The 26,939-nt window shown below is 44.9% G+C and overlaps 1 protein-coding gene across 4 annotated transcripts in view; it reads left to right on the forward strand.

Moving 5' to 3' along the window:
• The window catches only part of ICK (intestinal cell kinase), a 47,120-nt gene continuing 22,892 nt past the window's right edge, over positions 2,712 to 26,939 (forward strand). For 3 of the 4 annotated variants that reach the window (XR_001917123.1, XM_018039103.1, XM_018039102.1), the window contains exons 1-4: positions 2,712 to 3,098; positions 18,983 to 19,255; positions 21,733 to 21,787; positions 26,459 to 26,580. Coding sequence is in view for 2 of the 4 variants with exons in the window: in XM_018039103.1 (XP_017894592.1) it covers positions 19,155 to 19,255; positions 21,733 to 21,787; positions 26,459 to 26,580 (278 nt within the window). In the remaining 2 variants the exon portion in view is untranslated. The remainder of the gene's footprint in view (positions 3,099 to 18,982; positions 19,256 to 21,732; positions 21,788 to 26,458; positions 26,581 to 26,939) is intronic. The other variant, XR_001917124.1, reaches the window with a different exon arrangement.

A 26,939-nucleotide genomic window follows, 5' to 3' on the forward strand; every position in this document is an offset into this window, starting at 1 on the left:
ACGTATGTAAACTTGCTGCTGCTGCTGCTGCTAAGTCGCTTCAGTCGTGTCCGACTCTATGCGACCCCATAGACGGCAGCCCAGCATGCTCCCCCGTCCCTGGGATTCTCCAGGCAATAAGACTGGAGTGGGTTGCCATTTCCTTCTCCAATGCGTGAAAGTGAAGTCGCTCAGTTGTGTCCGACTCTTAGCGACCCCATGGATTGTAACCCATCAGGCTCCTCCATTCATGGGATTTTCCAGGCAAGAGTACTGGAGTGGGGTGCTCAAACTTCGAGTTAAGACCCTCAGGCAAGCGGTCCTAAGGCATCGAATTGGGTGTTCGGGATGGTCGCTACAGGGTTCTCGGCGACAGTGGCTAGAATCCCAATCCAGGACTGCAAGGAAACAGTGGAATTCCGCTATCGTAAGGCTGTCATAATTACTAAGCTTCTCAAAAACACGGTTCTGGAGGTTGAGAAAAAGAGGCGCTCAGGAAAAAAGCAGGAGAGAAAACTTAGCCCCCACCCCTCGCAACGCACGTCGCACTGCAAACCCCATCATGCAACGCGAGGAGGACGCTGGGGCTCTACAGTCCCGATAGACTGAGGCGACGGCTGCCGTGGCACACTGGGATTTGTAGTCAGCCGTTCCACGTAGAGCGCCTGTAGTCACACGCTATTCTGGCTCCGCCTCTTAAAGCCCAAACTGGGGATTTCACTTCCGCAGAAGGCATTCCGGGTTGGCTGGCGGTATATTACTTTCCAACACTTGACATTGTTTTAAATACTGACTTTGGCATGCTATGTGTAAACCTAGCTTTGGAGCGTCTTACCTTCTTTCAGCGAATATTTATGGAGTTTCTGAGGTTTCTACTAGGTGTGGGTTACTAGCAGTCACCAGGTTTCCAAGACCCTACTCGTGATTGCACGAATTCACAAGTTTAAATCTCTTATCCGTTATTTTATTCTGTTTATTTAGATCTTAGTAATGCAGTACATTTTTCTGCAGAAAAACAGAGGCAAAAGAAAGTGAGGGGTGCAGAATGGTGAGCTACATTATGGAAGCCCCAACTACTGTCGTTTAATATTAGGATCCATCGTTCTGATGGGTATGTTTTCATTTGCCTAAGTCAGCTACCTGTAAAAAGTACATTCTTACTTAAGGGAGACTAAAAATTTACCAGTTTGTAGTTTTTAAAGGAGACTCTAGGGCTTAGGTCTTTTAATGATGATTTTCCACCCCATGACCTCTTCTAAATCATATTTTGAAATTAAAATGGGAGAAAGACTAGATGTAGTCAAGAAGTAGAAGGAAATGCTATATGTGATTCATGAATACAAAAGATCGGTTTTGCAAATGAGGAATGGGATATTGAAATATTTTCAGAACTAGTCTATTTCATTAAACCGGTTGAAGGCTCATGACATTATTTCTATTATTCTAGTAAATAATAAAGTTTAATAAAATAATTAGTATTTGTAACAATAAATTGAGCATCTACTTTATTAAAATGCTGTTGTTATCTTAAAATTTTAGGTAAGTATCCACTCTATCCACTGAACCTTTTTACAGGGTTGTATTATTTCATCATATTATGTAATACTCACATGGTTATAATTTTCCCTAGGCTAGGACTACTGACCTAAGCCACTTACTAGCCCAGTGGACCCTTGTTAAAGGTAGATCAGGACAGTCCGTTTGCCAATTGCTTGATCAACTGAGTTTGACTAAAACTGGCTGCCTCCTGTCTCCATATCTTTTCATTGATAATGACTTTCAGTTCTCATTTGCCATATGTTTTGGGTGTTATGTAGGTAAGCATGAGTGTAGATAAATGTTATACAATTGCCAAGTGGACAGATGACCCTTTCCCATTTGGGACAGGAAGTCTAAGGAAGCTTGGCAGTCTTGTATCTTGTTTCTTCAACAGAAGCAAGAGAAAAGAGGGATTTGGGCCTTTTGCATAGATTCTTTTTGGAGATAATTTTTTCAGCTCTTAGAATTTAAAAACAAAGTGAGAGAAACCTGATATGAGCTGGGAGATCTAAACTCAGAGAAAGGATTACTGCTTTATTAATTTAAATTGTGTTACTTAGGGCAGTGTGTTTCTCCCAATCTGGGGAGAGGACCCAGCAATCTGTTTTCACAAGCTCTTGGGGGGTGATTCTGATGCCTCCAGTTAAAAATGTGAGAACCCTTGGCTTGGGGCAATTATGTGAATTTAAATCGAGGACCTCAAAGCAATTTCTTTTTTCAAAGTGGTTCAGAGCCAATCTTCACAGGGATGATTTGCCTTTGGAATATAACTAACGACACAAGTGATGGCGTTTAAGCAGTGTTAAATTTCAAATAACTAGTTACACCCTGAGACCAATCTGTAGAGCGTTACCTAGTGTGTTTTCCACCTGAGTAACAATCCAGTTTTCCAAACTAAAGTTGCTCACAACATAAAAACTCTTGGAAGTCCCAATGGATGCTAACACGCAGTCTGGTTTTTATTTTAAATATTTTTTATTATGGTTAAGGATGATGCAATTTGCCATCTTTAACCACGTTTCGGTGGCATTACAGATATGTTTTTTAAAGCCAGGAAAGCGTGTCCACCATGATCATCTGTAATGGGATGTCCGAACGTGCATCCTCGGCCTGCATCTCTCCATCCTGATGCCCTAGGCGGCCGTGTGGAGCTGGAGAGCTCCTCGGCGGTGGGCGGGACACAGGGCCCCTGGGCTACCGCGGGCCCGGGTGGAGAGCGGAGCGCGCGGCTCGGCGCCCCAGGCGGTTCGGCCGCGGTGCAGGGACGCGCGGGGCCAGCGTGGGGAGCTGCAGGGTAACTATTCCCAGGGAAAGCGACCGGTCGTCCCCACCACAAGCCTCTCAGCCTTTTGTTTGTTTTCCTGCCGGAGGCTGGAGAGCGGCCGGATCCCCGCTGCTCACCATGCGCCGGGCGGCCCGCGCCCCTCGCCGGCGCCCCCGGGCGTCCCTGCGCGGACCCCTCGGCCCGTCCTAGCGGGGGTCGCCCTGACAGGCTTCAGCTCCCCGGCCGGCCGCGCGCCTGCCCCTCCGAGGAACCGCGCTCCCCGCAGGGGCGGGCCCTCGCCTGTGCCGCGGCGCCGGTAAGTGGGGTCGGGGATGAGGGGCTTCCGCCGGGTGACCTGTCACTGGGGTGATGGACCCGAGCCGCGAGGGTCCCCACCCCACCCCCTGCGGTGGCCCCACGAGGGAATGGAGGGCGAGAGGGAGGCTCTCGGGTTGTAGTTTTTCTCCGCGGTCCTGTGGGTCTCTCCTTCTTGGTAGAAAAACTCCCATTTCCTCTGAGTCTGGAAGATTTTGCTGGGTGTTTACCTTTTAGCGTTAAAGGAGGGGAAAGATCCCGGCCGGATTTGAAGCCCCTTCAGTAGAAGGTGGAGGGACTTGCTTTTGGAATTTACCCGACTAGGCCTTTGGCTGTCCCGCAAGGGGTCTGAGCAAATCTTCACATATTTCTGTGCAACCATTTTTCACTGGGTTTCTTTCTGCTCTGATTTCTTTCTTACTAATCTGAGTAGATGTTTATGAGAGAGATGTTGAAGGATTTTTCAGAACCGCCGTTTCTTTTGAAATGCACCTTTTAAAGTTTGACAGTAGCATTGAGGGCTTTTACTTTTAAATAAAAAAGTAGCTGAATGCCTTATTTTTCAGAAAAGAGTATTCGTTTCCACTTATAACTAAATAAAGAACTGCTCTTGCTGAAGCTGGATTATAGAGAGAAAATATCACCCTGAATTTTGCATCCAGGGCTAGATTTCTCTAAGGTATTGGCACTTGTGTTTTTTATTTTAGCCTGGAGCACTTTTTGTACAGTTTGATAGCTATAGTTTTCATTTCTCACATTTTCCAGTGAGTGGGTTTTCAGGATGTGCCTCCAAAGTGAATTGTACTATTGCCGAATATAAAATTAAACCGAGTTTTAAATTTGTGTAGTTAACATATAAATTATTAAGAAGAATTTGTGCCTGAACCATATGTTAGCTGTGCTAGAAGTTAATGTATTCATAAATATGCACATTTGAAATAGTTTCTGAACAAAGCACTGCAATTTGGTAAAGAATTTGGCCTTCCTGTCTGTTTGAGAACAAGTAATTGTGGGTGTAGAAATAAGAGCCGTGTTGGGATTCTTTATTTAAAATAATATACCACTGCTTGCTCCCTAAGGTCCAGCCCTCTACAGTGATCCTGCCTGTCCATTTTGCCTCGTCCCCTTCTCCAAAGTTAAAACTAGTGCCAGGGCAGGAATGGGCAGCCACATTTCTAAGTGAGACCAATTTAATTTCAGATGATGGAAGGATGTGTTGGAGGGTTGATGGAGCCTGTCTGAGTGGGCAGAGGTCTGTCCTAGCCAAGGGAACTCAATATTTAGTCACAGAGAAATGATTTTTCTCACTGAGACTTCTTACCTATAGACTGTGTGTAAACAAGCTAAAAAAAAAAACAGCCTTTGGGGGTTTTATTTGTTGACTGTTTCACATCATCAAAGCTCTTTTTTCTATTCCCATTGTTTTCTTCTTGTTGTTTTTTGAGGTTCCTAGTAATGGTGGAAATCCTGTCAGTCTTGAACGTTTGGAATTATCTTTAGCCATCTTTTCCTTCATTTCCTTCATCCTATCAATGAGTCATCAAGACCTTTGACCTGTGGTTTATATAGAACCCTTCCTCCATATTCTAATCCAGAGCCTCACCCTTCCTCCCCAGCAGATGGAGGCAGCCTCCCTAGCTGGCTGAGTAAAGTAAAAGAGTCGCTTGGCTCTTTGCAACCCCATGGACCATGGAATTTTCCAGGCCAGAATACTGGAGTGGGTAGCCTTTCCCTTCTCCACAGGATCTTCCCAACCCAGGGATGGAACCCAGGTCTCCCACATTGCAGGCAGTGGAGCCACAAGGGAAGCCCAGCTCTTAGTAAGTCCTCATTAAATGATTGCTGAGTGAGTGGATGGATAGGTGGGTGGATGGATAAATGAGTGAATGAATGAATGAGACACCACCCCCTTTCTGGTCTCTTCCGCTTCTTGTCCATCTAGTCTCTTAAAACTATCACTTTCTCATGTCTCTCCTTGCCTTGCAACCCTCAGGTTCTCTCCCTTCTCAACAATCCCAAGTCTAAAACAATTTGCCTGATTTTTTGAACCCTTTCATAACCAGGCCTCACCCTTCCCATCTAAGTCTGATTTTCAGGTCAGCATACATCTTTGCGCTCTGTGGGCATAGTCTTCTTACTGGCCTGTTCTACTAAAGGGAGCCAGGGTGGTCCCTGCTCAGATCACTGACCTAGAAATCCCCACACTTCTCCCCTCTCTCCTGTGCAAATCTTACCCTTCTTCGGGGAAAGAACCTAAGTCTTCACTTCTTTTATAACATCTTCTCTGTTCATTTCTCTAGCAAGTTTCCAGATATTTGTTTGTTAGGCCTTCGTTATTTTGACTGTATTGATCTCTAATTGATTTAGGTTATTTTAAGCCTCTTTAGGGTTAGTTTTAGTTTAGTCACTCCGTCGTGTACGACTCTTTGCGACCCCATGGACTGTAGCCTATCAGGCTCCTCCGTCCATGGGATTTTCCAGGCAAGAATACTGGAGTGGCTTGCCATTTCTTTCTCCAGAGGATCTTCCCGACCAAGGGATCGAATCCAGGTCTCCCACGTAGGCAGATGCTTTACCATCTGAGCCACCAGGAAAGTCTCTTTAGGGTTGGAGTGGTATTTTTCTGCATGGTAAGGTGGGGTTGTGGGCTTTGAACTCAAGCAGAATTGAGATTGAGGCTCATCCTCTGTACTCATGTGGCCTTGTGGATTCTTCAAGCATTAGTTTGGATTTTCATGCTCAATTGCTAAGTTGCGTTGGACTCTTTGTGACTCCATGGGCTGTAGCCCTCCAGGCTCCTCTGTCCCTGGGATTTTCCTGGCAAGAATACAGGAGCAGGTTGCCATTTCCTCCTCCAGGGGATCTTTTGGACACAGAGATCAAACCCGGGTCTCCTGCATCTCCTGCTTTGGCAGGCAGATTCTTTATCACTGAGCTACCTGGAAAGCCAGTCGTTGTATGTAAGATAGGGGAGATGCCTCCCCATCTGGCTGCAGTGTGGAGATGGTCTAGGTATCTGAACAGTGCCTGGAACACACCTGACAAAAAAATCTGCTCATCCCTCCACAGTGACTCGAAGAGCCCTGAACAGGTAGCAGATATTTGGTAGATGTTTGTCGACTGACTTGGAGTCAAGTCATGGCTCAGCCTGGAGGCCTAGATGATGACAACCATGTAGAATCCTTAGTAAGTGTTATCCTGCCCTTACTTAAAATGGCTTGAGCTTAGGTTATTCCTGGCTACAGCTCTGTTTCTGGGATCTGCTGCTGTTTTTCCATGTGAACCTTGCCAGGAACAAGGACGCCTTTAAATTTTTTTCTTCTTTTTCACTGCTTCTTTGCAGCAAGCTCCTCCATTTCATTCTGCAGGATCTTGCTGAGTTGGAGTTGTACATAGTGTTTCTGTCTTTCTGATCGTGGGGGTATGTGTGAGTGTGTATATTTATGGAAGGGCGAGTTTCTAGCGGTTTCTGGGCAGAATTTTGGGCACAGTGACCTTTCTGTGCATGTTGATCTGTCAGCCTGTGGATAGGGTCTTACTTAACCATAAATTGTTTCATCAGCTCTCTTGGATGACCATGGCCTTCTGAGAAAGGCCTGTAACTAGAGCATCAGAAACCTCCTATCTGGGGACCTCAGTGCTTGTGGTTTCTGTGGGTGACTGGGAAAATTTACAAATGGAGATATGTGCCAGGTGACTTACACAGTGTAACTGGGTCCTAGACTGACTGTGCTTACTTTGAAACAGTTTTAACATCTTTATGTGTACAGAGTGTTTGAGAAAATTACCTGGTGAAAACAATTTGCTGAAGCAAATCTATTTCAGGGGCAAATTACATTGAAATGCTAAGTGTTATGGCAGGTAGAAATCAGAAACACCTTTACCGGTAGCCAAGAAGTAGAAGCAGCAGCAGAGAGTCCTTTCGAGATGGTAGCCAAGGCTGATGAAAAATTCACACTCACTGCCTCTGCTCTTCGTGAGGTGCTGTCCAATGCTAGGAAAATTCTGCTGCTTACTAGAATCCAAGGGAAATTCTCAGTCCAAGCAGAGAGCTTCCTTTCTTGATTCCTTGCAAGAAAACAAGCATCCTTGTGCATTAAGTACCTGGCTCGCTATGCTTTGAAAGTTGAAACTTTCATAGAAAGGGTGCCTGGATTTGAACTCATGTGTGCAGCTGGCTTCAGATCCTGGGAGCGCTGACTTGTGAAGCCAATTCAGAGTTTGAAAAAAACACATCTTTGGAGAGCTGTCACTTTTTTTGTATGTCATTTCAGGGTTAGTAGCCTTCCTATCTGGAGAAGGCAATGGCAACCCACTCCAGTACTCTTGCCTGGAAAATCCCATGGACAGAGGAGTCTGGAATGCTGCAGTCCATGGGGTCACTGAGGGTCGGACACGACTGAGCGACTTCACTTTCACTTTTCACTTTCATGTATTGGAGAAGGAAATGGCAACCCACTCCAGTATTCTTGCCTGGAGAATCCCAAGGACGGGGGAGCCTGGTGGGCTGCCGTCTATAGGGTCACACGGAGTCGGACACCACTGAATTGACTTTTCAGCAGTAGCAGCAGCAGCCTTCCTATCGGAGAAGGCAATGGCAACCCACTCCAGTACTCTTCCTTGGGAAATCCCATGGATGGAGGACCCTGGTAGGCCTCAGTCTATGGAGTTGCACAGAGTTGGACATGACTGACGTGACTTAGCAGCAGCAGCAGCCTTCCTATACTTTTTACAAAAGAGGAAGTAGGCATTTTTAATCGCCTATGGAAACAGTGTCCAGGTGTCCTCCTGGACACCCTTTGCTTTGAAAGTGAATTTATTAATGATGATGTAACTCACAAGAGTGAGGAAAAAGTAAGCCATATATACATACATATTACCTTGGCTGTTAAAAAAAGCACATGTTTTCCTAAATTGTTGTGAAACTTTTCAGGAGGATTCATAATTTTTATACCCTGGTCTCTACAGAGCTGTTCAGTTTTGCAAATTATATATGAGGGATGGCAGCAGAAGTGGGGTTGATGGTATAGGAAAATTGTGTTAAGTCGCTTCAGTCGTGTCCAACTCTTTGAGAGCCAGCTTTTCGAGACTCTTATGGACTGTAGCCCACCAGGCTCCTCTGTCCATAGGATTCTCCAGGGAAGAATACTGGAGTGGGTTGCCATTTCCTCCTCCAGGGGAATCTTCCTGACCCGGGGATTGAACCCGCATCTCTTACGTCTCCTGCAGGGGCTGGAGGGCTCTTTACCACTGTGACCTGTGCTTGGTCAGTCATTGTGTCCGACTCTTTGCGACCTCATGGATTGTACCCTTCCAGGTTCCTCTGTCTATGGGGATTTTCCAGGCAAGAATACTGGAGTGGGTTACCATGCTGTCCTCCAGGGGATCTTCCCAACCCAAGGATCAAACCAGGTCTCCCACATTGCAGGCAGATTCTTGACCATCTGAGCCACCAGGGAAACCACTAGCGCCCCCAAATTTACAGCAGTCAGAATGACCCTTTACAAACCCGTAAGTTACTCATTCATTCATTAATCCATTCAACACATCTTTATTATGAGCACCTATTCAGGCCAACTGGATGCCAGGTATCTATCTGGGTGCTAGGAATACAGTTGTGGAAGGAACAAAACCTCTGCCCTTAGGGAGCTTATAGTCCCAAGATATGCACAGTCTATATATGTAACCCTGTGACTCAGGGGTAAACGCGGGTTATGCAGAAAAGGCTCAAGTGCCTCTGCCTCCTTGCAGGGTTTCCCTGTGTTTAAAGGGTCCGCACACCATGCCCTGCATGTCCTGCCTGCCGCCTGTTTTTGAAAACAGACTTGTGCTGGATGCAGCCATGCCCATTGGTTTGCATGTCACCTGTGATGGCTTTTGTGCTACAACAGAGGACTTGAGTAGTTGTGACAGAGACATGTCACCCTCACAGCCCAACGTGTTTACTGGTCCTTCACAGAAAACATTTGCGGACCACTGCTCTGTTTTATTTTTATGTTAAGCGTTTTCTTCCTTAACACGTGTCATTGATTTGTTTTGTTATTATGCATGATTGTGAAGCATCTTAATGTTGCATGAGCTCTGCTATGATTTAAACGTGCTGTGATATTTGAGTAGAGCTTGAATATGAGACATGTTATGACTCTCTCCCTCATCTTCACCTCAACCTCTCTTGTCCATCCTTAGAACAGAGGGTGGTCAACACGTGAGCAGCTGAGGCCCAGACCATGACCACCGCCTCCATGAAGCTGGGAGACTGTCACCCAGGCTCATACACAATTTCCCATTAGTCAGGGGCAAGTTATTCTTCCTCTGGGTCTTCAATATTTCCTTTCTCTTTGGTTCTTCACAGCCCACAACCTACATAGAATGAAGATTCCTGTTGTTCAGTTGCTAAGTCATGTCCGACTCTTTGCAACCCTATGGACTGCATCACACCAAGCTCCTTTTTCTTTCACTGTCTTCCAGAGTTTGCTTAGGTTCATGTCCATTGTGTAGGTGATGCCATCCAACCATCCCATCCTCTGTTGCCCTCTTCTCCTTTTGCCTTCAATCTTTCCCAGCATCAGGGTCTTTTCCAATGAGTTGACTCTTTGCATCCGGTGGCCAAAGTATTGGAGCTTCTATGGGTCCTAATCTAGAAAGAATCTACAAACAGTGGAAGACTTTCTTTTGGGATCAAGGCATCTGGCCCTTTGCAGGAGAAGTGATAGAAGGTTCTGGAACTTTCTCCTGGGACCCAAGACCTGGTGTGTGAGTTCTTCTCTCAGGAGCTCAGGTTGAAGGAGGAAAGGGAGGTCAGGGTATGAAACAGCCTCTGTGGAACAGCAGAGGGCAACCCAGGTAACAGTTTTCTTCTTCCATCCTTCCAGTTATAGGCAGTGCGTGCATGATTGGGTGCTCAATTGTGTCTGACTTCTGCGACCTCGTGGACTATAGCCCACAAAGCTTCTCTGGCCATGGGATTTTTCCAGGCAAGAATACTGGAGCAGGTTCCCATTTCCTTCTCCAGGGGATCTTCCCAACCCAGAGATCGAACCCGCATCTCCTGCACTGTAGGTGGATTCTTTACCACTGAGCCACCAGGGAGGCTCAAGACAGTACCCGGAAGCATCTCTGATATGCTCCTTGGCACAGAAATGGCACAGCAAGACCCACAATAAAGAAGACTTTTGGCCTTGTAGCTGCTGCCCCCAGTGCAGAAAAAAGCACTAGTCCAAGAGGCAAAATACCCAAAGGACATTTTTGCTGAAATATATATGGGGAGCAGAATTAGGTCCCAGGGGAAAAAAAAAAGAAATAGATGTACTACTTTTAGTACCCTTTTAAAAGAAATGTAACAGTATTAACTTTACTCTTGTAAAGTTAGGACTCATGTGAACCTAGACTTCATGCCACTTGAGGTAAAACGGAACTCAGAGTTCCAGGAGAAGGGCCCTTGAGTTATTTTGCACATAATCCAGTTTTCCTGTGAGGACAGGTGAAAGCAGTGGCATCTTTTCAGTGGAAAACAATCAAGGCTCAGAGAGAAAAGCATGCCATACAAGTCTGAATGGGGGAAGAGGGCTGGTAAACTGCAATTTCCAGAGATGCCCACTTGTGCATACAATTTGCTGCCTCCTGTCTTTAAAAAATGAGTAATTGTGTCATTTAATCAGTGGTTCTCAAGTTTTCAAAAATAAAGAGGGGACCACCCTGTGTCCAGACGGTGTCCCAGGCTGGGGATGAGCAGGGCACCCAGCATGCACTGCTGGCCATGAGCAGATGGAGTGTCCCTCTGAGGATGGAACCGGGGGTGAGGGGCAATTGGGACAGACTGCAGGGAGGTTTCCCCAAAGTCACCTAGCCCCCAAATCCATAGCATTCATTTCAAAGTTTGACTGGAACCCTTTGAAATCAAAATATAGCTGTATCACTCTGTGAGTTGGGTACAGCCTAGCCCAGAGGCCACAGGCCTGACCTGACTACCCTGCAGGGGCTTTGCTGTGACTCTCTGTGACCCAGTAATTCCAGCACTGTGATGGGAGGTCTCAGGCAGCCTGCCTACTTTAATCTTCCTGCTGCTACTGCTGCTAAGTCACTTCAGTCGTGTCCAACTCCGTGTGACCCCATAGACGGCAACTCACCAGGCTCCCCCATCCCTGGGATTCTCCAAGCAAGAATACTGGAGTGGGTTGCCATTTCCTTCTCCAATGCATGAAAGTGAAAAGCGAAAGTGAAGTCACTCAGTCGTGCCCGACTCTTTGAGACCCCATGGACTGCAGCCCACCAGGCTCCTTCACCCATGGGATTCTCCAGGCAAGAGCACTGGAGTGGGTTGCCATTGCCTTCTCCAATCTTTCTGCAGTATTTACTATGTTCCTGTCTCAGAACTTCAGAACATTTCTGCTCAGGGCAGACCCTCTGGTTGCCGTGACTTTGCACATGAAGAAACAGAAGCACTGTGTTTTGAGGTACTTATCAAGGGTGGTATAAGACATACCTAGCAACAACTGAAATTCATATTCTGACCATTCAAACCGTGAGGACCTGCTGGTGAAAGCAAATCAGGAGGTGTGAGAACAGAGATGAAGGAAGTATGGTGAGTGTCTGGGGTGGGGTTGTGTGTTACTGACCACTGAGGATGTGGGGGACAGGGTGCTGTGACCTCTCTTGGAGCTGTTGGCTGTGTCTGTGTGGGCTGGGACAGGAGGCCCTGAGGAAGTGGTGTAAACAGTCCACTTGCAATGCAGAAGACTCAATAGACGTGGGTTCGATCCCTGGGTCGGGAAGATCCTCTGGAGGAGGAAATGGCAATCCACTGCAGCATTCTTGCCTGGAGAATCCCATGGACAGAGGAGCCTGGCAGGCTACAGTCCATGGGGTCGCAAAGAGTCAGATATAACTGAGCTACTGAGCACAAACATCTCAAAGTTCATTCACGTCGTAGCATATGACAGGAGTCTCAGGACTCGGAGGGGGAGAAGGAGTAGATTCGGAGCTTTGGGGTCTGTCTGAGGCAGCGGGACGGGAGGTGACATGGGTTTCCTCTGGGGAATCATCTGCCCTTCGCTAGCTTTTGTGTGTGTGATTGGAAAGGTGGAAATGTCGATCCTCTTTTTTTTCCCCCTAGTCAAGTGCTAGCTTGATTCCTGACCCAGAGAGTCACAGGACCACAGAGCATTAGAGCAGGAAACAACCTCACTTCATCAAGTCTCTCTTCCTAACTTCACGGAAATTAACCCAAGGACCGAGAGATGCTCTGAGGCACAGGGGGTCTGAGCCGAGTGGAAACTGGAACTCAGTCCCTCTTTGTCCACAATCAGACACTTCTGCTATAAGCAGTGGGTGCTGGCAAGATCCCCGCTGGGTCCGCCGAAGCTTGATTGTAGAATGAGGCCAACTGGAGCATGGCCACATCAGTGGTTTCCGTATTTGAACTTCGAGCTACAAAGTACTCCTTTTAATTCCTCTCGTTTTCAGATCTTCAAAAGATTTCATGACCTTTGGATCTTTTGCAATCGCTCCCTTGAGTTTGGTGCAGTCGGCCTGGGTTCCTGTCTCAATGCCGTCGCTGATTAGTTGCATAACCTTGAACAAGTAGCTGTGTCTCCGGTTCCTTATCTGTAAAATAGGGCAATAATAATAGTACCTACCTGCCACCATTGTGAGGACTGAATAATATATAAAAGCACTTATCATACTGCTGTGTATATAGTAAGTTCTAGAATTATTATTACCAACCTTTTGGCTTATTTGTAGATGTGATTAAATTATTTGAGATGGGGAGATAAGCCTCGGTTATCTGAGTGGGTGAGTGTGTGTGCTTAGTCGCTTCAGTCATGTCCGACTCTTTGTCACCCTATAGACTGTAGCCCGCCAGGCTCCTCTGACTGTGGGATTCTCCAGGCAAAAATACTGTGGAGCGGGTTGCCAAGCCCTCCTCCAGGGGACCTTCCTGACCCAGGGATCGAACCCGCCTCTCCCGTGTCTCGTGCACTGGCAGGCAGGTTCGTTACCACTGAGCCACCGAAGAAGCCCTATCAGAGTGAGCCCTAAATGCAAACACTAGTCTTCATAAGCGGAGAGGGCAATGGCGCCCCACTCCAGTGCTCTTGTCTGGAAAATCCCAGGGACGGAGGACCTGTCAGGCTGCAGCCCATGGGATTCGCTGAGGGTCGGACACAACTGAGCGACTTCACTTTCACTTTTCACTTTCATGCATTGGAGAAGGAAATGGCAACCCACTCCAGTGTTCTTGCCTGGAGAATCCCAGGGACGGGGGAGCCTGAGGTCGCACAGAGTCGGACATGACTGAGGTGACTCAGCAGCAGCAGCAGCAGTCTTCATAAGAGAGAAGCAGAGGGAGATTTGACACAGAGAGTGAAGGTAGTGTGGCCACAGAGGCAGGGATTGGGGTGATGTGGCCATGTGCTGAGGAGCACCAGCAGCCGCCAGTTTCTGGAAGAGACAATGAATGAATTCCTCCTTGAGCCTCTGGAGAAAGTTCCAATACCTTGACCTCAGTCCAGTGATCGTGGTTGCAGGCTTTGGCCTCCAGAAACGTGAGAGAATACATTTCTGATGTTTTAAGTCACCAAATTTATGGTAATTTGTGAACAGCCGCTGTGGGAAACTAACATCATTGGTAAGGAAAGTTTTTAAAAATTGTTTTTTGTCAGTCATGCATGGATCAGTAACTGACATGTCCTTGACAAGAGAAATGAGCCATTATTTAGAAATCAGTGGCCCTGCGCCTTCCTTCAGGTTCCTGGCCAGTGGTCCACGCGGTGACTTCTTCCTTGTGCAGCTGTAGCACCGTGGTCGTCTCCACCCCGCCAGGAACTTACCCCAGCTGCCGTGCCCCAGTCACTGTACGCGTTCCGTAGGAATGCTTTCATTTGTCCTTGATGGAATACCTGATGGTGGCTTCAGCACCAAGACTTGATTAGGTCATAGAACAAGAAATGTAAAGCAGATATTTTCAGGGATCATGCAGCAGCCCAGTGGTGTCGTCCAGGACTCAGCTTCTTTCTTTGCATCCATCCTCAGCAGTTGGGATTCTCATCTTGAGAGCTGGCATCTCATCATCACCAGAAGACTGTCTCAGCTCTAAACATCACAGCTTTATACAACCATGTTCAAGGCAGAAACACAGGGCAACCTCTTGGTCAACTGTCTCTGCTGCTGCTGCTGCTTAGTCACTTCAGTCGTGTCCAACTCTGTGCGACCCCGTGGACTGTAACCCACCAGGCTCCTCTGTCCATCGGGATTCTCCAGGCAAGAATACTGGAGTGGGTTGCCATGCCCTCCTCCAGGGGATCTTCCTGACCCAGGGATCAAACCCAGTTCTAAAGCAGATTCTTTACCGCTGAGCCACCAGGGAAGCCCCAACTGTGTCTATCAGGGAGTAGATTCCCCCTCAGAAGACTTTCTCTTCCCTCGCCGGCTCACTTTCCCCTTCCCATCGTCCCACTCCTAAACAGCATTCAGTAGGAAGTAGAATTGCTTGGCTTGGCTTCGACTGATCCTAGTTCATGCCTTGAGGCTGTAGTAGGTGGCTGCCATCCCTGATTATACTGAATCTTGAATAAAATCAGAGCTCTATAAATTAAGCAGCAAGAGGAGCATGGCTGTCGGGTGTTGGCATCTCATACGGTCCCTCTTTCTCCTAGAGTGTTGTCCATCACCCTGTTGCTTTCCCAGAGCGGCAGTGAGTTTTTATCGTTTCCTTTCAGAGCATAACGTGAGTCATTACATTCAGGCCACCACAAAAATGATGAACAACTGAACAATACTGATCTCAAATGTCATTAACCACTTCTTGCTAGGTTATGTTCAGAATTGACTGTGGTCAAGTGATACTTTTTGTCTAATGTTAATTTGCATAATGCCACTTCTTTTTTTTCTTTTAGGATAGGAAATAATTTATTAGAGCATAGACAACTCAGAATCTGTCCTCTGGATTCATATATAATGCAACTAATCCTTCTCTCCAGTACCCCTCTGTATACTTGAAATAATCAACATGGCTGCCTAAGTCTCCTTTTCTTCTGTATTCTGTTGTTTTTTCAGCTACTCTTCTTATGCTTTCATTTAGACCCTTAGTATGTTCTTTAATATCTTTCTTGAAGTTTGTCACCCAGAGTTGAACAATAATTCAGGTTGAGACTGTCACATGTCCCTTATTCTGGACCCACGGCTGCCATGTTGCAAAACTCCAGTGGACACCATCCATGTAGTGCTCTATGATACCCCAGAGTTTTGCAGTATATTAGCCTTGTCTGAATGCTGTCCTCCTAAGAACTCCAGTAATACACTATCTTTGGGGGGAAAAAAAATAGAACAGCCTAAGAGCATCTCCAGTGAGAGGTTTTGTGCACACTTCAAATTCAACACCATAGAAAATAGATCCCATAGTATCTCCCACTCTAACTTTCATCCTGTCCAGTACCTTTGTTCAGACCTTCCACATAGTTCACCTAACTATTGCAGTACTCTCAAACTTGTCTGTCTGCCTCAAGTCTCTCTATTCTAACATCAGTTTGAATAGTCAAGGGGGGATCTTCCTCATGCGATTTCCCTGCTTAAAAACCCCCAGAGAATTCCCCTGTGGCAGGGTAAAGACCAAATTCCTGCATGACAAATACACCTTTTCACAACTAGACCCCACTCAAAGTAGCCTGCATTTCCTTACTACCCTCCGTGGCTGTTATGCCCTAGCCTTGTACTTCACAGTTGGGTTGCACATTGGAATCCCCTGGAGGGCTTTCTAAACTACCAGAACTCAGCCCCTACCCTTGACCTTCTCTTAGAAATGGGACTTGGGCATCAATATCTGTTAAAAATTTCCCAGGTGATTCTACAGTTTACACAGGGTAGGAGCGACTAGGCATTTGCCGCCTTGTGAGCATACCAAGCTCTAATACCCACTAACCTTGGCAGAGTTTTTTTTCCATCTGTAACTCCTTTCTCTCTCTTCTGTGTAATAAAACTTCGCTCATTCTTCAAACCTCAATACTGCTTTTGCTCTGAAGGGTTGTCAGGTCTCTCCCTCCTCCCAAGAATTGGCTGCTCTCTCTACTGTGGGCTCACAGTGTTTCCGGCAACTTCCACGTACGTGACAGTTGTGAGTCATTTAAAAGAAGGACCTTCCCTTATCCATAATGTACCCCAGAAGGCTTGCATAGTGCTTGACATCTCGGTATGAATAAAATTAGACTCTGTCAACCTGACTTCAGTGCCCGAAGAGACTCTAGTCGGATCCATTTTACAACAGTATGTGATTACTCGAAATAAAATTAAAAAGCAACTGCTATGGTGTGTTGAGGGTCAAATCTTGCCAGAGTAATTGAGTTTTGTTCTATGATAGTGTGACTGATGGTAGCAAGGAGGAATCATAGGGGAACTGTATACTGAATGAATGACCCACTCTATCATGATTTTGATAAAGCTCTTAATTTTTTCCAGAGAGCTTTCTCAATGGTAATCTAGGAAGACATTTTCCCAATTATACAATTTTAGTCAATGAGGAAGTAACTATCAAAGAAAGGCTTCTATGATTAATAATATATATGAATTACTATTATTATAGTATAATGCCCATTGTCCCCCCCACCACCACCAAAAAAAAGGGAAAGCCCACATGCTACTGGAATGTAGATCGTTATTAAATTTTGGTCACCATAGTTCATCAAGGAGATGGAAAAATGTGTGAGGATTCAGAGATGAATGCCAAAGATAATTAAAGGAGTGGAAAAATGGGTCCTATGAGGAAAGGTTGTGTAATTACAGCAAGAGGAGGCTGAGAGGTACACATCTGATTACTAATTTGATGATCATACACATTTTCATGACAGTTTTTTTTATGTCCACCAAAAATGCAGCATGAAGAAATTAGAATAGTCAAGTTTAAGTTGGACATTAAGAAGAATATTCTAACTAACTGGATTACTAAATGCAAATCTGATCATGTTATTTTCTTGTTAAAAAAAGTGGTTTCCCACTGTTCTAGGTCAAAGGCTACTTTAAAAAAAAAAGCATGTAATTTATTAGTTAGCTGATTTGTGACAGATCAAAGTTCCAGTGACTTTTTTTTTAAGGAAGATGACATACAACAATGGTTTGGGAATTTTAACTTGGAAAATGAAATTATGAATAATGCAAAAACCATATTGTCATATCAAAAATGTTGTCTAGTCTCTAAGTCATATCTGACTCTTTGTGACCCTGTGGACTGTAGCCTGCCAGTCAGGCAACAATACTGGAGTGGGTTGCCATTCCCTTCTCCAGTGGATCTTCCCAACCCAGGGACTGAACTAGAATCTCGTGTGTCTCCTGCTTTGACAGGCAGACTCTTTACCCCTGAGCCACGTGGGAAACCCCATATAAAAAATAGATGGAGATAAATATAAATAAGAAGGAAAAACACAGAGCCCCAAATTGCTTATGTTGTGGCCCAAATGCTGTTTCTATGTTGAGACACAGCTTGAATCCAAAATAGTCCATAGTGCACTAATCGTGACGTGGAGAAGCCATGACATATGATGTGTTCTGTCTTACAAACAAGTTCATATTAGGTTTTATTAAGTAAATCTACATAAAAATATTTTAGGCCAAAAAAATGCTGAAGATACATATTATCTTTTTAAAGATTTCATTCCTCTACCATTTTGAGAATTTTTTTCAACTTTTAGTCTATAATAATTCAAACATACTACACAGTTGCTGGAACAGTACAAAGAATACCTAGACACCTTTTCCCTGATTCACCTTAAGTGATATCATACAGTCTTTATCTTTCTTGGACTTATTTCACCTGATTTTATGTCCCCTGTTTCTCCCCAAACATTCATCGACCAGTATTTGCATCCATCTGCGAATCTTGTCTGTAACAAATTGTGAATTTCTTAATTCCCTCTTTCCTTCTACATTTATTGATTGGAATTCTTTTGGAAGGAGAAGTTGCATTGACTGGATTTAGTTGTAGAATGTCACGTACTTCTAACCATTCTTTTCTGATCTTTTGAATTTTCAGATTATTAGTTTGACAGATGTATTTTTAATGCCTTTAGTATTCTTATTTAAAGTATTTACATTTTATTATTAAAGGCATTGCAATCACTTAAGTTATGTACAACATTTTATTCATTATAGGCAGACTGAATAACAGTTTTATAAATGAACAAATCAATGACTTATCTTTTTAAAAAAACACATATGAATGACTTTAAAAGAGACACACCCAGCATACAGGCCTTAAAAAAATTACTAGTTCTTTGTTCAGCTTCCGAATGTCTAGTAATAAAAATATTAAACTACTATCTTTGCCTAGCCACAAACAGTTCATGGAGCACATGTAAGTTCTATATCAGGAGAACCTTAATTTAAGCATTTCTTGGCTTTTGTGTGTTTACATTGTTAATTGTAGCTGAATTACACAGAACGCAGCATATTTAGCATGCAGTTTTGTAGCTCAGCAATTTCCATCGGCTGTAGTTACCATGTAGTGTTTGCCTACAGTGGTTAGTCAGCAGAAAGGTATTAAATTGCGCCTGATTAATTTCTGAGTCAGTGGTGAAATCACTTTCCAAGAATTCTATTTCTTGTTTTATAAAAAATTAGAAAAGAGCAATATTTAGACCAGAAGTGGACAAACATTTTTTTGTAAAGGGCACAGTAATACGTCCCTTAGGCTTTGTGGACTATACAGTCCGTGTCACATGCTACTTGGCTGTGCAGTATGAAAACAGCTGCCAATAATATGCAGTGGGCATGACTGTGTGCCAATAAAACTGTATTTACAAATAACGGATGGTGAGCTGGGGGGTTACAGCTGGTTCCTGATTTAGACAGACTCAGAAATGTCCATTAACATTTATCCTTGTTTCTTATCATTCTCTACAGGCAGAAGACTCATCTTGGAAAATATGTATTTGGAAGATAGTCACGTTCTATTGAATACCTTGTGCTGGTGCTGCCATAGAAAAATCTGGTTACACTCTGGGGAGGTCGGCTGCGGCTGCAGGACTGATCCACCTCAGCCCTGAGATGAGTGTCCGGCCTGAGCGGGCACACCATGAATAGATACACAACCATCAAGCAACTCGGGGATGGAACCTATGGTTCCGTCCTGCTGGGAAGAAGCATCGAGTCTGGGGAACTGATTGCTATTAAAAAGTGAGTTTTATCCTTCGTACTCGAGGTTCTTACCCCAGATGTCTGTTCTTAGATTCCCTGCTCCCTGCCCTGGTTTCCTGGAATTCACTTCCCAGTAAACTCCCTGCATCCAAGTCCTTGCCTCAGACTGTGCTTTCAAAGAACCCAAACTAGGAGCTTTTAATCTCTTCCTATCAGTTGTAGGATCAAACCCCCAGTTTTACAAATCTGCCCTTCCCTGTTTTCCTTGGTGCATCTCCTCCTACTAACCACTTTGTCTGCTTCATCGCAGCCACTCTGGCCTTTGGCTTCTTGAACTCAGCAGATCCCTTTCTGCCCTGTGCCTTCCTATGCAACTCCCTACCCCACGCACCAACTGGGCCAAATTCCCCTGATGCTTCAGGTCTTGGTTTAATACCACTTTCCTGGACAACTGTTCCCTGATACCTTAGACAAGGTTAGGTCGCTTTGGGGCCCAGTTTCACGATGCCCTGACCCTCTCCTCCATAGCAGTCAACACAGAAGATGGTTGATCACTTGCCTTCCTGCTCTGAGGTCGGTGCCATGAGGAATGTCTCTCTAGTTCCTGGGCCTCTGCCACGTAGCAGGGGCTAAAAAAATACCTAGGGCATGAATAAAGGGACTGGTCACTCAACTGAGGAGCAATGTGACATTAGGGACAGACTTGTCAGAGTGAGAAGGAGAGATGAGAGTTGGTCTTTCAGTAGCCAGTGATGAGACCTTGGGGAAATGGCATAACTTCTCTTTCTTAGTTTCTTCCCATCCCATCTGTCTCATGGGGCTGCCATAAGATTCAAATGAGAGGATGTGGTTGAAGTGCTGTGAAAGCGGGAACCCTTAGCTTTCTGGCCAGCTCACCGGGCTCTCTGTCTCTCTCCTCAGGCTCTGGGCCAGGGGTTGGCACACTTTTCCTGCAAAGGGCCAAGCAGTAAATATTTTGGGCTTTGTAGGCCATACGGTCTCCGTCACAACCCAGCTCTGCTGTCGTAATGGGAAGGCAACCACAGATCATATAGAAACAAACGGGTGTGATTGTGTTCCAGCAAAACTTCATTTGTGGAAACTGAAGCTTGAATTTCAGATCACTTTCACATGTCATGATTTACTATTTTTCTTTTGTTTTCTACAACCATTTTTTTTTCTTTTAATTTTTATTTTTACTTTATTTTACTTTACAATACTGTATTGGTTTTGCCATACCTTGACATGAATCCACCCCAGGTGTACATGTGTTCCCAAACATGAACCCCCCTCCCACCTCCCTCCCCATAACATCTCTCTGGGTCATCACCGTGCACCAGCCCCAAGCATGCTGTATCCTGCGTCGGACATAGACTGGCGATTCGATTCTTACACGATAGTATACATGTTACAATGCCATTCTCCCAAATCATCCCACCCTCTCCCTCTCCCTCTGAGTCCAAAAGTCCGTTATACACGTCTGTGTCTTTTTTGCTGTCTTGCATACAGGGTCGTCATTGCCATCTTTCTAAATTCCATATATATGTGTTAGTATACTGTATTGGTGTTTTTCTTTCTGGCTTACTTCACTCTGTATAATCGGCTCCAGTTTCATCCATCTCATCAGAACTGATTCAAATGAATTCTTTTTAGCAGCTGAGTAATACTCCATTGTGTATATGTACCACAGCTTTCTTATCCATTCATCTGCTGATGGACATCTAGGTTCTACAACCATTTAGAAACATCGGTGAGGGACTTCCCTGGTGGCTTCAGTGGCTAAGACTCCCTGCTCCCAGTGCAAGTTCAATCCCTGGTCAGGGAACTAGGTCCCACATTCCGCAGTGAAGAGTGAAGGTCCCGTGTGCAGCAACTAAGACCCAAATAAATACATATTTTTACAGTAAAATAAAACAAAAGATGAGTGCCCTTCTTGTCTTGGGGGCTGTATCAAATCAGATGGTCGGGGGGAGCTGGCTCATGGGTCATAGTTTGCCAACCCCTGTACCAGAGGGCCTGTCCTTGTGCAGTCCAACATGGCGGCAAGTAATCATGTGTCATTTAAATTTAAAATTTAAATTAAGAATTCAGTTTCTGTGTTTAACTAGCCTCACTCCAACTGCTCAGTAGTCACGTGCATCTAATGGCTCCCATACTGGATAGCACAGAACATTCCCACCAATACAGAAAGTTCGATTGGACAGCTCTGGTCTAGATAAAATAAGCCCATGGAATTTTCCCATGGTCAGCTAATCAGTGACAGAGGAAGACATCCGTCCAGACCTCTTTGCACTACCCTGTACTAAGTCTCCTGGGGAACTTTTCTGCTGCAAAATTGATTGCACTGCCAGGTTTCTAAGTAAAGTGCTGTTTTGGATAGTATACTGTTTGGTAGAAATTGGAACCCACTTTAAGCACTGTTCATTAGGTCCAGAATGAAAACTTTTTTTTTTTTTAAGATAAAGCATAGCCTGTTACTGGAAGTAAGCATGCTGTTTGTTTCTCTCCTCTTTTAGAATGAAAAGAAAGTTTTATTCCTGGGAAGAATGCATGAACCTTCGGGAGGTCAAGGTATTTATTAACACATAAGGGAATAATTTACATATGGTTGATTAAAATTGCTTTATACACAGTAGATTTATAGTTGATACAGTTAGAATTGTTTCACTGAAGCTGGAAAAGGAGGCAGATGATAACAATACAGTTAACAGCTAAGAGAAGAAGATTGTGGTATTCTGTTAGTGCGTGTACTTTTTGTAAAAGTTTTTTTGTGTGTGTATTCATGTACTTTTTTTAAATCTTGGTAATAGACTGTTAACCACAGATTTATTCAGCTTTCACTAGTTTCTCACTAATGTCCCTTTTCTTTCAAGTTATGATGAAATGTACATAACATAATATTTTCCTTTTTAAACACTTTTTAAAAGATTTGCACCACTTTGTTTACATAGTAAAAACTAAACAGTATTAGAAAATCTGTCATACCATCCAGAAATTGAAATATGCAGTAATCATATTGTATAGTCGTCTCTGAGGAAAGCTTTTTTGCACATTTTCCACAAACAAAGCCTGTGCATTAAGGTTAACAGAAACTCAAAGGAAAATGGCAGGTTGCCAGGTAGATAGTCAGAGAAATAGCGGACACTATTGGAATGACAAAGGTGTCCCATGCTAGAACCCAGAGGGCTCAAAATAGATTCAGAATTGCGTATTTGACCTAAAAATGGTACAGTTCAGTGGCATTAAGTATATACATTATTGTACTGCCATTAGCAGCATCCATCTCCGGGACTCTTTTCATCTTGCAAAGCTGAAACTCTTCATCCATTAAACAAAAATTCCCCATGAATCCCTCCCCCCAGCCTCTGGCCAGCACCATTCTGCATTCTATCTGTGTGAATTCAACTACACTAGGTCCCTCATATAAGTGCAATCATACAGTATTTGTCTTTTTTGTGACTGGCTTGTTTCAGAATGTCTTAGAATGTCTTCAAGATTCATCCCCATGTCAGGATCTCCTTCCTTTTTAAGGCTGATTAACAGCCCATCGTGTGGATCTGTTATATATTGTTTATCCATTCATCCATCGATGGACACTGAGACTCCTTTGGCCATTATGAACCTTCCTGTATCTTTAAACTCCTTTCCACTGGCTCCTTGTCTTCCATCCATCAATGTGCCCATTGTTCTCTCTAACCAGACTCAACCCTCCCTCCCCTGGACCTCCCACCCATCCCTCTTCCTGACCTCACTTTCCAGGCTCCCCTTCTGCCATCACTTCCCCTCACCACTGACTTTCCACTTCACTGAATCAGGCCTTCTGCTGAAGCTGCTCTCCTAAAAGCCACAAGCTGCTCTCCTAGCTGCCAAGTCCAGGATCATTTTCTCAGGCATTTTCTTGTCTGTGGACCACTTCCTCTCCTCCCCTCCTCTCCCATGTCTGTGGACTCTGCTTTGACCCACCTCTTCTCCTTCTTTCTTGCCTTTCACCAATGGTTGTATGGGTTCACCCTTTAAATAATGATAATCTCTCACACTCTCTTCTCAGCAATTCTTTTTCCTTTGCTTTGACTTCTCCTCCCAGGGGATTTTAGTCATTCCCCTTCCTTCAGCAGCCCCGTCACATCTTTTATCTTACTTATGCGTTTAGATCAGGGGTCAATAAATAGCCTACTGCCTGTTTTTATTTTAAAAAATCATTAGGATGCAGCCATGTCCATTTGTTTGCATATTATCAATGGCGGATTTCATGCTACACTGGCCAAGCTGAGTAGTTGCAGTGGGGACTATATATGACCAGGAAAGCCTAAGATATATACTGTCTGTCCCTTGACAGAAAAGTTTGCCGACCCCTGCTTCAGGTCCGTATATCCAACTGCTTAGTGGACACAAGTGCCTGAATTTTCTAGATTGTCTGCCTCCCCCAGGGCTCATCATTGCTCCCTCTTCTGTCGTAATTACCATTTACTCCTCCACTCAGAAACCACAGCTCATGGCATGGCCTGTGTGACCCCACTCCCCACACATCTCGTCTCCCCAGCACTCAGCTATTCACACACCATCTACCATTTACTGAGTAGCTGTTATGGGCCAGGCAGCATCTTAGATGCTTTACACACTCGGTCTTATTCCATCCCCACAACGACCTGATGAGGAAGGTCTTAGCATCTTGAGTTTCATGATGGCAAGACCTGAGACCCAGAGACTCCGTCATTTGCTGGAGGGAAACCCAGCTCTTGGCAGCGAGGCTTGGTCTCAAGCCCAGGGTCTGGCATCCAGGCAGTTCTCTTCCGTCAGACACAGGGTGGCCACTTGCTCCCTCACCCGACCTCTGAGGGTCTCCCTCCTGACACGTCGTTGCCCCCTACCTAGCTTATCTGGGCCTGACTCTTTAAGTGACGTGGGTGAGACACACCGAGCACTCGGAGCCTGCAGGTTTCCCCTCCCTGAAGCATCTCTGTTGTGCTCCTTCTTCTCTGCCTGATGTAGCTGACCTGCCTCTCTCTCTTTGGAAGCCTTTGCCAAGCCAAAAACAAGATGCCTTCTTTCTGGAAGTATGTCTCTCGAAAATGAGTCACGTGAGGTCCTCCACAAAATTGGTCCTTTTTTTATATTACTTCTTTTTCTGTTAAACTGATAGAGACTTTAATTGGCCCCTGAACCTCACTTAGATGCGAGAGCTGCAGCCACTCTTAGACTTGGACTGGTAATTCACGCTCAAACAAACATCTGGCTAAAAGCAGAAGGTACCCTCCTCCTTGCCTGGAAGTCTCTTCTCTCAAAGCTCTAAAACCGACTTCGTCTTCCTCTGAATGAATCTGCCCAGTTCATCCTGCGCTCGTCCACCACAGGCCTCAGCCATGGCTGGTGGTGCATTTTAAGCAAAGAGACAGGAAAGGCACACTGCAGTCCATGAGAGTCTGGTGAGTGCTTACAAGTTAGTAATGTTTGCTACTCACAGAGAACCAGAAATCCAACGCGACTAGAAGTAGTAATCAGGATCTGGCCATTTGGCCAAAACAGCTGAGGATTTCCTGCCAGAGAGGCGCTTGGCAAAAGCTTGTCTTTCAGGGAAGAGGTTCCAGACGTCTTATTTTGTTCCTAGTTCACTGGCCATATTTCCTCCCTCTTCCCAGCTGCTTAAGTAACTTGGTCACATTACACATTCCCCTTGGGTGCCTTGTTATTGAATGCCCTTCCAGGTTTGGACACTCACGTTAACACTTTCATCTTCAAACATCCTGGTTGTTTGTTTTATAGAAGGAATGTTCTTTTGAAGGAAGTTCAGAGATAAAGAGGGCTTTACAATTTATTATTGTCAGACTCACGTCTCCATGAGGAAAAGGGTTTTTGAGTTAAAGGGCTTAACCCATTGCCACAGTGACTCCGTGAGGCATTCTTGAAAGAGACGGTCCGTCAAATTCAGATCAGCTGGCGAGCAAACCTGCAGTTGGGTGTCTGGTCATCGCACATGAACTGGATTGCTGCTCACCGTTATGAAAGTGTATTTGTTCACTGTAGACAGAGCTAGTGATGCAAACAGAAAGCAGCTTGCACATGGCTGCTCTCACATGTATGTTCCAGGAAGAGGAAACCACACGTGTGCATGGGGAATAATCAGAAGGTCACTCACCGTTTTCTGAGCTACTCACTCCGTTCCTCATCCCCCACTTGACTTTTTTGCCTTTGCTGTTCTTGGAATCAAAGGTCTCTCTCATCTCACTTCACGGTCTTGCCAGTGAAATTTCTCCTCCTTCTCCCCTCCTTCTTTGCCTTCTTCTTTAACACTCACCTTGTAAGAAGAGCTATACGTCCCAGGGACACACATGAGTCAGAAGAAAGTTGAGAAAACTGGGCTGTCAGCCTCTGTCTATTTGAGCAATTTCCTGCTCAGCATGTCTGCAGACTGCTGGCTGGTGACCTCAGTTCCCAGCAGCTGCCTCTCCAATATCAATCACAGCCTCAGTGGTTTCCTCTCTGGTCACTTTCATGGCGTGAGTTCCATCACCTGGAGGGAGTACACCTAAAATAGCCCTGGCCCTGTACCTTGTGCTAGAGGAAGCCAGCAGCTCCAGTTATTCTCACGTTCTCATCTCCTGGTTCATCAATTGAAATAGTTTTTCTATGGAAAGTTACTACCAATTCAGAGAAATACCGTTTATTAAAATATTGTCAGTATAATATGAATTGTGCCACTTTGCTACAGTTCTAGAATTAGGTGCTTCTTCCTGTTTGTGGGATTCAGTTCAGTCACTCAGTCGTGTCTGACTCTTTGCGACCCCATGAACTGCAGCACGCCAGGCCTCCCTGTCCATCACCAACTCTCGGAGTTCTCCCAAACCCATGTCCATCGAATCGATGATGCCATCCAACCATCTCATCCTCTGTCATCCCCTTCTCCTCCTACCTTCAATCTTGCCCAGCATCAGGGTCTTTTCCAATGAGTCAGGTCTTCGCATCAGGTGGCCAAAGTATTAGAGTTTCAGCTTCAACATAAGTCCTTCCAATGAACACCCAGGACTGATCTCCTTTAGGATGGACTGGTTGGATATCCTTGCAGTCCAAGGGACTCTCAAGAGTCTTCTCCAACACCACAGTTCAAAAGCATCATTCTTCGGTGCTCAGCTTTCTTTATAGTCCAACTCTGGATTTGATTTGTGGGATTGCTTTTCTTTTTTCAACAACATTAAAATTCAAAAATTAACTGTAATGTTTATGTTTTTTTTTTTCATTGCCTTTCAGTCTTTAAAGAAGCTCAACCATGCAAATGTAGTAAAATTAAAAGAAGTTATCAGGGAAAATGATCATCTTTATTTTATCTTTGAGTACATGAAGGAGAATCTTTACCAGCTCATTAAAGAAAGGTACAGGGTGGTCATCATATTCTTAGAAACAAATGTTGCAATGTGCATGTGTTTTCCTTCTTCTTTTGTTTATTGTGGGCATGCTGCCTGAGCTTGGCTGTTTAAAGCTGCCAGGAGATGAGGGGCCCCCACCTGCAGTCCCACTTGGGAGGCCCTGGGATAGCTGGGGAGAAAAGTGCTTTCAGAGTAGTTATTATGAATGTCTTAATGGGTGATTTATCCAAATAGACTCAGAGGTTTTGCAGATAACTCTGCAGGTCTCCTTTCCACGGGATAGTATGGGCTGAGTGACTACAGGTGAAAAGTACAGCACATTCATGCGTTCTGAGCCATCCATCGGATACTTCCAGGCCCCTTAC

This window comes from Capra hircus, chromosome 23 (assembly GCF_001704415.2).
Source record: "Capra hircus breed San Clemente chromosome 23, ASM170441v1, whole genome shotgun sequence".
Lineage (NCBI taxonomy): Eukaryota > Metazoa > Chordata > Mammalia > Artiodactyla > Bovidae > Capra > Capra hircus.